The 12,280-nt window shown below is 35.4% G+C and overlaps 1 protein-coding gene across 1 annotated transcript in view; it reads left to right on the top strand.

Annotated features, from left to right (window-relative positions):
- Positions 1 to 2,079: 2,079 nt before the first annotated feature.
- LOC107758585 (GRAM domain-containing protein 1B-like) overlaps positions 2,080 to 12,280 on the top strand; it is a 41,848-nt gene continuing 31,647 nt past the window's right edge. Inside the window, exons 1-2 of the mRNA XM_016576354.1 lie at positions 2,080 to 2,627; positions 4,133 to 4,210. Coding sequence (XP_016431840.1) covers positions 2,263 to 2,627; positions 4,133 to 4,210 — 443 coding nt within the window. The 5' untranslated portion in view covers positions 2,080 to 2,262. The remainder of the gene's footprint in view (positions 2,628 to 4,132; positions 4,211 to 12,280) is intronic.

The following is a 12,280-nucleotide window of genomic DNA, read 5'->3' as shown; positions in this document are numbered from 1 at the left end:
ACCAGGTCCAAAAACCCTTGGTAGTGCCATGGTACATTTTATAAGTGAAGACAGCCATAGATACAGTCATAAAATATAATACATTTCACACCAAAATGTGATTTATATGCATTTTTAATGCATTGTGGCTTCTTAAATAAGGGAAAAAAGTTATTGGCATCATTTTAGAGCCTTCCTTACAGGAAGTTAAAAGTCAGATATGTACTGTACAGGTTACGCAGTGTGGTACGGTGTGCACCTTCCGGAGCTCCTCACGTGGGGAACATGGTAGGATTTGTTTTGTATATAATCTAAGAAGTCTAAGAATGCAGAACTCATATATTTGGCATTTACTGCCGAGGACATCTCCAGTGGAGCAGTAACAGGAGTGATCTAACAGTGTGTGGCAGGTTTCTAACCTGCCGTAGGGGTCAGTCAGCAGATTGTGTGATGTGTTGAGCAGCCAGATGGGCAGCCCGTGAGTGTGTCTGCTCTCAGTGGGCTGCGGCTTAGTGCACTTCCTGCTGTAAGATGAACTCGCTGGCATGTTTACGCCTGACTTCCTTATACACGCCTAAAGTGCAGCGCTACATGATGCCTGTTATATTAACACTGGCACGCATGACTGACTCTAAATTTTTTAAATTTGGGTCATATCCTGAGGAATCAAGCTTCCTAGATTTTTTCAGATAAGAATAGTTGTACTATGAAAACATACTGTAACTGACAGAACTCAAAACTTCCTCCACAGTGACAAAAGCTTTTTTTTTTTGTAACTTTGTGGATTTCAGGGGAAGAAACAAAATACATAAATATGCACTACCGGTTTGGAATAATTAGGATTTCTTAAATGTTTTTGAAAGAAGTCCCTTATGCTCACCATTGGTTTATTTATTTGATCAAAAATAAAAATAATAATAGCCTACTGTAAAATATTATTACAATTTAAAAAGAATAATTTTCTATTTTAATATAATATTAAATGTAATTTATTCCTGTGATAATTATAGTCTTTGCTTTCAAATGATCCTTCAGAAATCATTCTTATATTCTAACTTGGTGATCACTTATTATCAGTTACTATTGTTTCCCAGTTATTACCAGTGGTTCTTATTATTGATGTTGAGTTTTTGCTGATTAATATTTTTTGTGATATATTTTTTTAGCTTTCTTTGATGAATAAAAAAATGAAAAAGAACAACATTTATTTGAAATAGAAATCTTTTGTAACATTATACATGACTTTACTGTCACTTTTGATCGATTTAACCTGTCCTTGATGAATAAAAATATAAATTTCTTTATTATTATTATTTTAAGTCTTACTTTTTAAATAGTGGTGTATCACTGTTTTCACAAAAATATTAAGCAGCAAAAGCTTTTCAACTTTGATAATTATAATTATAAATAATTGGATTTCCATGTTTGCCTGAGGCTCTGCATTGCAGGAAATAATTATTGATTTTAAATAAAGACACAGAGTTCTTTTCTGTCAGAATGCAACGAACTTGCGTCCAATTTATTACTTTCACTTTTCAACCTACACATCAGGAAATGATAATAAGAAATGTTTATATATATATATATATATATATATATATATATTTCACAAATGTATGTTAATTTCACAATGGTTTTTCAGTAATACTCCAGAGCAGAGCAGGAAAGAGCATGTGTGTGAGGGAGCAAAACATGTCATTTTTGCTACCTAATAGTGTCTGATTTGCTTTGCATGTTGTCCTTTCTGTGTAGTCTTTTCTGTAAAGTCCTAGTGTTTTGTGTAGATGATTATGTGTATGCTCTGTCCACCTAGAACAGTGGTTCTCAAACACACCGGATTAAATCAAAACTATCAATTTTCAAATACATTATTTATGCACTTCAGCCAATCTTAAAGTAATAATGTGTGTTAATAAACTCTTAAATGCACAAATCTTTATTAAAAAATAAAAATAAAAAACTTTAAACATAAAATATTAATCTAAATAAATCAATTTAAAATTAAACATACATTTTATGTTTTTAATTATTGCAATTTTCCAGTGTTTGAGAACTGCTAACCTAGTAGATCCTATGGCCTTCCTCTGACCTCTAGGGAGCTATGCTGGATTTCTGGACAAAAGGTTTTTAAAGGAAATCTTCTATAAGTCCCAACATGTCAGCACTGAGCCATCTCACAGGAAGTACTGAACTTAGCTCAGCCCAGGTGTGGACTCGCTGAGCTCTTTGGTCTGCATCTGTACTTGGTTCTGGACTCATGTAAGACTGAGCAGAAGCAGAACCATGTCAGAGACCCTCCAGCTGCCCGCGCTGCAGATCCAGGGCCCGGTAGACGGGGAGTGCAACGGATGCGATGTGAATCCGGCCCTGTCCAGCTCGTCCAGCCCGTCTCTGCGGCGCAAGCGCTTTAAAATGCACCGTATGAAGAACGTCATGAGCGAGAAGGAGCAACTGGAGAAGGAACAACTTCAGCGTTCCGGGAGTAAGGAGTACCTACAGCTTCCGTCCATTGAGATCACGCCATCCAGCGACGAGGATGCAGCGTGGTCGAGTTGTTCCACCCCCAGCGCCTCGCCCCAACGCAGACGCTTCCTCCTGCGCAAGTGGCTAAGAGGAGGCGAGAAAAAAGAGCACGGCAGTGAGAGCAGGTCTGTATGAGCACGAGACCGAACCCTCCTGCACTGCCTGATCTCAGCACACAAACATCATCCATTCTCCATTCCCGCTGTCCATCATGATTAATGTGCACCACTTAATTTTGAGTCTTCATGTGAGCTTGCTCTGGTACATTAGCCGTAGCAGAAAACATTTGTGTTTGTGTGTGCGTGAGTGTGTTTTTCCCCGTTTTCTCTGGAGGGACTGAAGTCTCTGCTGTGACATTTATAGGCTGGAGGGAAGAACAAGCGGCCGCCTGCTGCTGCCAGGAATGCTGACAGGAGTTTCTCTGGGACGTCTTAAATATTCATGACTCTCGCTCATAGACAAACATTTTTTTAATAGACAAAAATACTACATGCAGTATATACTTTTCTGCTATGACCTAAACATTTACTTCAAGCAGCCTTAACAATAGCTGAAATTAGACTTGAAGTACACTACCAGTCAAAAGTATGGACACACTTGACTGAATTTCTGATTTATGATCTTGATTATTTATAAACTATTAATTTATTAAATAGAAATAGCTGGAACTCTTACAGAATAAAAGATTATCCTCCTCAATCAAGTGTATGATTTTTTTTTTGCATCCATTGCATCCCCATTGTTTTTTGAAAGAAGTCCCTTCTGCTCACCAAGGAAATCATTCTAATATGCTTTTTTTTGGTGCTCAAGAAACATGTTTTATTATTATCAATGTTGAAAGCAGTTGTGCTGCTTAATGTTTTTGTGGAAACCTTTTTTTAGAATTATTTGTTGAAAAGAAAGTTTGCTTGCTTTAAAAGTCTTTACTGTCACTTTTGATCTATTTAATGCATCCTTGAATAAAAGTATTTATTTTTATTTTTTTTTAAAGTGTTTTGTTTGATCACTGCATAATTCTCATACTTAAGTTTGTCATTTCAGAAATTGCATGACTTTACTATCATTCTAAAATGTGGAAAATACTTCTAATACAGAATGAGTAGATGTGTGTAAACTTTTAACTGGTAGTGTACAGGGAATTTAAGGTTAGATGTTTGGCATGAATCAGCTATCAGCTGTGTACTGTAAGCTGTCAGGGAACCGCTTCTGTGGTTGAATGCACAGGATGTTTTTCTATCATTTATTTTCTTAAGTGTACTTTGCACACTGTACATGATAATCATGTCAATGTTAACTGGTTGAATGCATGTATTGTTGTGTTGTTTCAGTTTTATAACACTCTTGTCAAATAGGACACTCTCTGCTGTCCTCTAGTGGAAAAGATTAAATGGTATCCTTAAAATGTCTGTTTAAGACACTTGATGGAAGTTTGTAAACCGAGAAACACTAAACTGTCAAACTATATGCACATTGTGTGTTGATCTTGGTTTTTTTTTGTTACTGTAATTAAAAGACATCACTGTGTGTCCAAACTCACCTTCTGTTGTCTCATTCTCAGTATGAGTGGACATCTGGTGTGTATGTGTGTATTTGTTATGTTGTGATTGTAATGTGACGCTCTGTGTTACAGCAGTCAGCAGAGCAGCCTGCAGAGCAGCCACGAGGAAGAGTCCACGCGCTACCTGAGCCCCAACACCCGTGACGACAGGTACACACTCTGAGCTGCTTTGGATGTCATTGTCATTATCAGTGGGTTTTACATGTTAAAGTACCTGGAAGCTGATTAATTGAGGCATTTATCTCACTCATCTTATATTTATGCATTATGCTGCTCTCACCGTAGTTTCCTTATGGGTCAAACAGGGGTCAGTGGTTGGTCAGCTCTGGTTGAATCTGGCTGAATTTGTATGCTTATAACTATTCACTTGTGATGGGAAAATATGTATTGTATGTGATATTTCCTTAAAAAGAATTTAATCTGCACACTCTTGATGTACTGCTTTCAGTGTACTGTAAATGTACTTTTTATGATAGCCTGATTCTGCCTAAAAATCAAGAAACCTAAAAAGGTCATTTTGATTTTACTTCTTATAATTGCTACCTTATTTCTCATTATGGACCCTTTTCAGGAAGTTGTCATAGTTGGGTGAACTTCTGTAGTGGTGAATGGAAACTACCACAAATGTTTTTTGCATTCCCATTTGCTCCAATAGCAAAAGAAAAAAATTCCACAATAGCATTTATATGATTTTCCAAAAGATTAAAAATAAATAAATTAAGAGATTGATTGCTGTGGTTAGAAGAGAGAAAGATGTCACATTTGCCATGACTCCCTCCCCAAATACACAAAATAATGTTCTTTTTAGCAACATCATATGACCCCTTTAAATGTTTAAAAAAAAATTTAAATATGAAATGCTTTATTATGTTTGTGATGTCATTACAATCTGTAAAAAGGGTCCATTGCAAGTTTATCAGTTTAATTAATACAATGCAACTTTTGACAATTTATCTTAGTGTTATATCCCATAATGTTATTTTATTTAATATTTAATTTCCTCTTTTTATCTTTTACTCTGAGGTGGAAATATACTAATCTGGTGTGTTTTATGTGACACAGTTTGCGAATTCAGGGATTCAGCCTCTGTCACTTGGCATTTTTTATTTTCTCATTTCAATCTTTGCCATTTCAGCAGATGCTGAAAATGTTGACATGATGTGAACTTCCTGCTGCTGGCAGCTGGTTTTAGTCTCAGTGTCGCTTCTCTAGAGTGGTTGAGAAGTATCTGTTTTTGGTGGTTCATGCTTTGCTTATGAAGTTGTTCTTTTTTCCGTGTCAAGTTCTGCATCTGTTGTCTGGTTTTGAATCTGACCACAGATCTCACTGTCTGTATTGTGCCATCTCAAAAACAACTCTTGTGTGTTTCACTTTCATGTGACAGTAGACCTGTAGAACAGCCCATTGCTTCTTCTGAGACCAAATATTTTGTCATCATCTCAGAAATATCATGAGCTAAACCAGGTGCGACACATTTTGAATCAGCTAAGCAAGTTTTGTAGTGAAAGCTCAGATTTTTAGCTGCCCTCAAATGTTCTTGTTGAGCCCAGCTGGTCAGAGAACACGCCAATCCTCGTCTGGAATATCATATGAGCGTTTTTTCATCTCCAGGCTTCAGGCGCTTGTTCGTTGGTGCTTTTATTGGACCTCTTGGAACACTGTGTTCTTTCTTCTGTATTTATGAAATGTGTCTCATGAACATCACTGCTTGTACATTAATTGATTTTGTGTATTGTTGCTATTAACATTCATGAGCATTATTCCATGTGTTTGTCTGAAAAGAGGTCATTTGTGTGTTTGTGCAGAAGTGTGTGTGCATCTCAACACCTGCTAAAGTCAGTGTGTTAAAGTCAGTATGCACGCAGTCGCCAGCAGCTCATTTTTGTGCACTCAGCAACCTGATTTCAGCTGATTCCTGAGCTTATTTTTAAATCAGTTTTGTGTTGTGACGTAAAAGCAGCTAATGCTCATTAAAGGTGATGAGTGTTCAGTCTGTTTGTGTCCCATTAGGCTGAAGTGATCACAGCAAAGTCCCTCAACTCTCATTTACACACATGCATACAGTGCAGGCTCCCTTTTAGTTTGCCAGTATGAATTTTTAATTGAATTAGCCAGAATATTGAATTCAAATTTGAATTTGCAAGTGTTTTAAGACAAGACATGAATTATGTCATTAATTTTTTTCATGGAATATACATTATTTCTGATTTGAACTATAAAACTGTAAATACTGTTTACAGTACATCAATAATTAACAGAATTAAAATTTGCTCACATGGTTTTCACTGCCTATAGAAATAAATGTTGACAATATTTATTTTCAATTAGTGTGTTAATATTATTAATGTAATACAATTAATTTAGTAAAAATTAGTGCTGTCAAATGATTACTTGCGATTAATTGCATCCAAAATAAAAGTTTTTGTTTACATAATATATGTGTGTGTGCTGTGTATATTTATTATGTATATACAAATGCACACACATACAATATATATTTTGAAAATATTTACATATATTTACATGTATAAATTTATATACATATAATTTAATTATATATAAATATATTTAATATATAAACATAACATATTTTCTTAAATGTATACATGCATGGGTGTGTATTTATATATACATAATAAATATACACAGTACACACACATATATTATTTAAAATCGAGATTAATCGTTTGACAGCACTAGTAAAAATGTATTATTTATAAATTAAAAATAATTCATATAATGCAATTCAGTATATGTGAATTAAACACAAATTTCCATAGATATTACATTTAAGATGCTAATTATGTACAGTAATTTCATCAAATGTTTCTGGAAATGCCCCAGTATGTGTATCAGAAATATCAGGGAATTTGTGATTTCCAGGCCTGGTTATGAAAAACAACTCTTATTACTTCTTGGAAATTTCTGTAGTGAATGTACAATGTACTTTTTGTTGTTGTTGCTAGTTTATTAGTCGAATATTTAATTGCCTTGAAGCTGTTTTACGTGCAGTCTCTATACAATGTGCCCCCCCCCATTAATCGGAAAAGACAAGGAAAATTTAGTAAAAAATTCAAAAGATAGTCAAAACCTAATTAACCAAACCCTATAAACTACTTAAATATCATATTGTTTGAATTTTACTTCCTACAATTTGAATTACAATTCTGCATCCTACTTGCCAATTTGATTCAGGTTCATCCGAATCAACAGCCAAATGTACTCAGCTTATCTGTGTTTCTATGGTTTTTATATATTTATATGCATTCTCTGCTGGTGGTCTCACCACTGGCACACCTCAGGTGAGGATACAAGCTGTACTGATCCACAGCACACACACTGAGAAAGCGCAGGATCTAGGTCACCGCAGGACAAGACACGGCCCGCGCAGAGAAAGAGAGAGAGAGCGAGGGAGAGGAGAGGAGAGGAGGGGGTGAAGTGAGTTCAGTAATGAGGAGTCCTCATCCCGCTAGGGTGTGTGTGAACCGTGTGCAGTTCTACATGAGTTTAGAGCATCATGGTTCAGAGCAGGACTTTATCATGCACCTCACCCGTCAAACTGGGCTGTCACCCACGGGTGTCCACGCTCAGGAAAAAACTGCACTTTCGCCGGGATCCGTGAGTACTTTTTTTGTTTTTGCCTCTAAAACGGCTCTTGAAAGGTGTTGTGTACAGACTGTAATTGGCAGGCAGAAATTCATGGTCAGTTGATCCAGCCTGAATTACTGTAGCAGATACGGTTTCCTGTGATCTATTGAATTACGCTTTACGTAGAGACCTCGAGAGGACAGAAATTTGGACAGAACTCCTGATTATTCAATGTATTGATACATAAGCCATGTTTGTGTGGTAATAATCTGTTTTTCAGTAGTTTTGACCCGAAAGTCACATATTTGTGAATTATTTGCATTTTTAATGCCTTTTAATACACGTTGTTTTATAATGTTTTGTAATGTTTTAAGTTCTCAAATAACTAGAAAATGCATTATTACAAATAATTATAATACATTCTTATTCTTGCTATGCCTTTTAAATGTAAAATGCATTAAAAGCATGTGATCAGTTTAAAGGTGTAATATGTTATAATGTATGTAGACTTATGCATGAGGTTTCAATGGTTCACCCAAAAATTTATGAATTATTCTCTCAGCACTGTGTCATTCCAAATCTGTTTGTGTTCTGAGCATCATAAAAAGAGTAATTTAGCATAATGTACTGGACGCTTTATTCCATGCAGTTACAGTGAATCGGCTTCAAGCTTCAAAAAGGATGCAGAAGTACCATAAAGTAGTCCATATGACTATGAGGATTTCTGAAGTCATACAATACATTCTTAAAAATAAAGGCTCCAAAAAGGTGTTTGTGCATTGATGCCATAGAAGAACCAGTTTTGGTTCCCCAAAGAACCTTTCAGTTAACGGTTCTTAAATGAACCATTTTGAAGAGCATTTCAAAAATCTAAAGAATCTTTTTCCACTTACAAAAAACTTTTTCTGCATTTGAAAGTTTCCATGGATGTTCAAGGTTCTTCATGGAACCATTGATGCCAATAAAGAACCTTTATTTTTAAGAGTGTACCATTGTAAATGATTGATCTTTGTGAATGAATCATTGAATCAGTGAGTTGAAATCAGTCCATTTTGTGAACAAATCATGCGGACTGTTTTATGAACTGGATTCATTGACAAGAATCTGATTCAAATTCATTATTCATTAATGAATTGAGCATCACTACTTCTCTCGTATATTCTTATTCCAAGGAAAGCATGGGTAAATATCAAGCTTTTCAGAGAATACAGACTTAAAATTAGTCAGAAAACTTGCAATGTAATGCACAATTCATACTGCTTGTAAGTTGTTTTACGGTGCATTTTTGGCATTTTGGAGCTTAAGAGCCCCTGTCTTCTTCACTTTCATAAATTGAAAAGAGCAGCCAGGATATTCTTCAGAAACTCTGCTTTTATGTTCTACAGAAAGAAACCCATACAGGTTTGGAATGACATGAGATTGAGTCAGCGAAGGCAGAACATTAATTTTTGGTTGAAGTAGCCCTTTAACAAAGTGATGCTATACAGAATGAATGTCATACATACACACACACACATACACACACACAGACATTTGAGTGAGAGGATGAGAGAGTGAAAGAGTCATGTCATATTCTTCTGGTCAACATGAGCTCAGGGTCACTGTGTCTCTGTCACAGTAACTAGACTAACTAGATCTGTTTCTCTTCAGTCACAAAGCTTTGATGAACACAGATGTGTGTGTGTGTGTGTGTGCGCGCGTTTTTTTGACAAACGAGGACATACATTTTGCTTTTAAAGAAATTTTTTTATGAGGTTTTAGGTTTGTTTGTCTGAAATGTTTTAACACTAGTTATATTGTTTGAAACGAACACAGTATTTGGACAAATTCTGGTTGACATGTTAGTGGAACATGTTCATAGTTCATATGTTGAATTGTTAACCTGTGGTCATTGGTTTGTTTGCATCATTTGCATCAAATACTTGATGGGGCCACTGTACACACTGTATATCAAAACTTATAGTAGATCAAGTGGTTCAGATTTGTTCAGTGCTCAGACTGTTTTCTCAGTGCCCCCAACATGGTGGCTGTCAAAATTGTTGTAGGATGTGAAAGCACATTATTGCTTGACATTGTTCCTGTAATAATGTGTCAATGTGCTCAACATGTTCTGGTTGCCTCATTTGTTCTTGTGTTCTTATTTAATTGGCCAGATCCCTGTGAAGGATGTGCAGGCCATCTTTCATCTGAGATTAGACAGAAACCTGCAGCAGCAGTGTCCTGTTACCAGAGCTGATGATTCATCAGAGAACTGCAGACTGATGTTATCTAACACCCCAATCAGATACTGCTCTCTCGCTCTCTCTCTCTCTCTATCTCGCTCTTTCTTTTCCACTGAGCTGTAAACGGAGTCCCGTCTCTCATAGTAAGCACATGTGCACTTCTGACTTCCCGTTAAACTGACTCTTTCCTCAGCCATACGTAAGCTGAGTCCTAACCTTTTTTGCTGATGCACAAGAAAAACCCAACACTATACACAGTTACAACACTTTAACTCACTTATTAGAGTCTGGAGAACAATGCAAAATCACTTACTTACATACAAAAGTACCTAATCTTGCCATCATAGAAAACATCATTCTGTATGATCTATAAGCCTGTTTCCTCATTGGGGACCTCAAAATGTCCACAAGGTCCAAATTTACTGGTATTACTATCCTTGTGGAGTCATTTGGTCCCTATAACGTATAGGATTACTAACACACAAACACACACACTTAATAAAAAAAAATATAACTAGCACCAACATTAAACAGGACCGAAAGTTTTCTTCTAAAATCTTGCTCCAGCATTAGTGAATGCAAGTTTGACTAAATAAATTCATTAATACATTTTTTAAAAAAGAACTCCAAATGAACTTGCTGGGAAGTGCTGTCTGTCAATGTCCCAGAAGCTCTCCATTGGCAGTAAACTTCAAATGTCATGAAGCTGCACACCATCTCTCCACAGTCTGTGTGAATGGAAATGTTCCAATGAGGCAGGAAAGTCAGAAAAAAATACCTTTAGAAAAGAAAGAAAAAAAACAGAAGAACAACCATTGTTATAAAACATATCCTGTCATTATAAATGGTTCAGTTGAGTGAAAGCATAGACACAGTTGCAGTCCAAAGTTTATATACACCTTGCAGTATCTGCAAAATTTTAATAATGTAAGCAGTAAGAGGGTAGAGAGGTAGATTCATTAAAAAATTGCAATTTCTGCTCTGATGAAGAAGTTTATTCTGCTAGGTTTATGTAAACTTTTGACCACATCTGCATCACCTAGGTGAATTACCTCAGTCATCGGGGCAACATCGTTGTAGAATGCTGGGAGATGTTCCTTCAGAATTCCTACAAACACCAGAATTCCTGACCACACCATCTTCACTGACACTGGGCTTTAAAATAGATAACATTTTTACAAAAAAAAAATTATTCCTACTCTACAGGGAATAAAACATAACTTTATCAATTACCAGAAAATAGATAAATATCCCAAAAACCATGAAAATGAAGAAAGGTACCTTCAATTTTTTTTTCTCAACTTGCCTTGCCTCACACATCTTCATGAAGGATGTTCCTGTATTTACCATGGCTGGCACAACAAAGCTGAAGCCCCCCTCCTTGGGTTTGTTACCTGTAAAATATATGATGATTAGAGGGGGGTCTGTAAATGCACAGGTGGACGCATCGCGATTACACAAACATGGCGCACAGCGCATTTTTCAAACTCTGGTGAAGTAGTGCGCCGTCATGGCGTAGTATTTTGGCGCATGCGCATTAAACAAGAGACACTTGTGCGTGGTTAAGTATTATTTCAAGCTTTCCATTTCTGTTCAAGTTCAAATTGTTCTAATTCGTTGTGTACTTAGTCCAAAGACTATGGTTAGACTCATTCATGACTCATTCACCTAACTAAAAGTCATTTTTACAGTGCAGTGTAGCCTATAATAGAAACCAAATGTAGGCTATTTGAATGCAAATGAATTTTGTTTAAATTTGTTAAACTTATGCTTGCAATTAATGCACTTAAATGTGTGTTTAAGTGACTTAGGACAACATAATAATATTGAAAGTATTCTGTACACAGATGTAAATTACAGTACTATTACATACAAATACAGTACTCTCATAAATGACACTGTATGTCAAATATTATGTATTAAACTTCACAGAGTTCATAGCGCAGGAGCTGGTGATGAAAATTTCAACAACAAGTTTTATTGGAGTATACTGAATAAGAAAGTGTATTGAAGTTTAGAAGAAAAATACATTTCAATTGCATTAATGCACATAGTATATATTATAGACTAAATACATTTAAAATACATTAACAAATGTAATTTTGGAGAACACACTTAAGTTGAAATTAAAATCAATTATTTTACATGCGCTTTAGTATACTGATAAATATATCAAAATAAGTGTACTTATTTAAAGCAAAATAAAATCATAATTATGTAAAATGTATGTTTAAGTAATACTTAATTAGACATTATTATAAAGTGTATTTTTATAAAGTGCACTTAAGTATGTTAAGACCTATTGTCATTAAAGTGTACTCTCTTTAAGTACACTTAAGTGGCCTTTAATTTAAATTATATTATATTATCTGCGAGTGCACTTTTTAAAAAGTATACTTTTAAGATTTGA

The sequence above is a fragment of the Sinocyclocheilus rhinocerous genome, unplaced genomic scaffold (genome assembly GCF_001515625.1).
Source record: "Sinocyclocheilus rhinocerous isolate Xijiao unplaced genomic scaffold, SAMN03320098_v1.1 scaffold623, whole genome shotgun sequence".
Taxonomy (NCBI): Eukaryota; Metazoa; Chordata; class Actinopteri; order Cypriniformes; family Cyprinidae; genus Sinocyclocheilus; species Sinocyclocheilus rhinocerous.
This window is presented reverse-complemented; position numbering and strand designations above follow the sequence as displayed.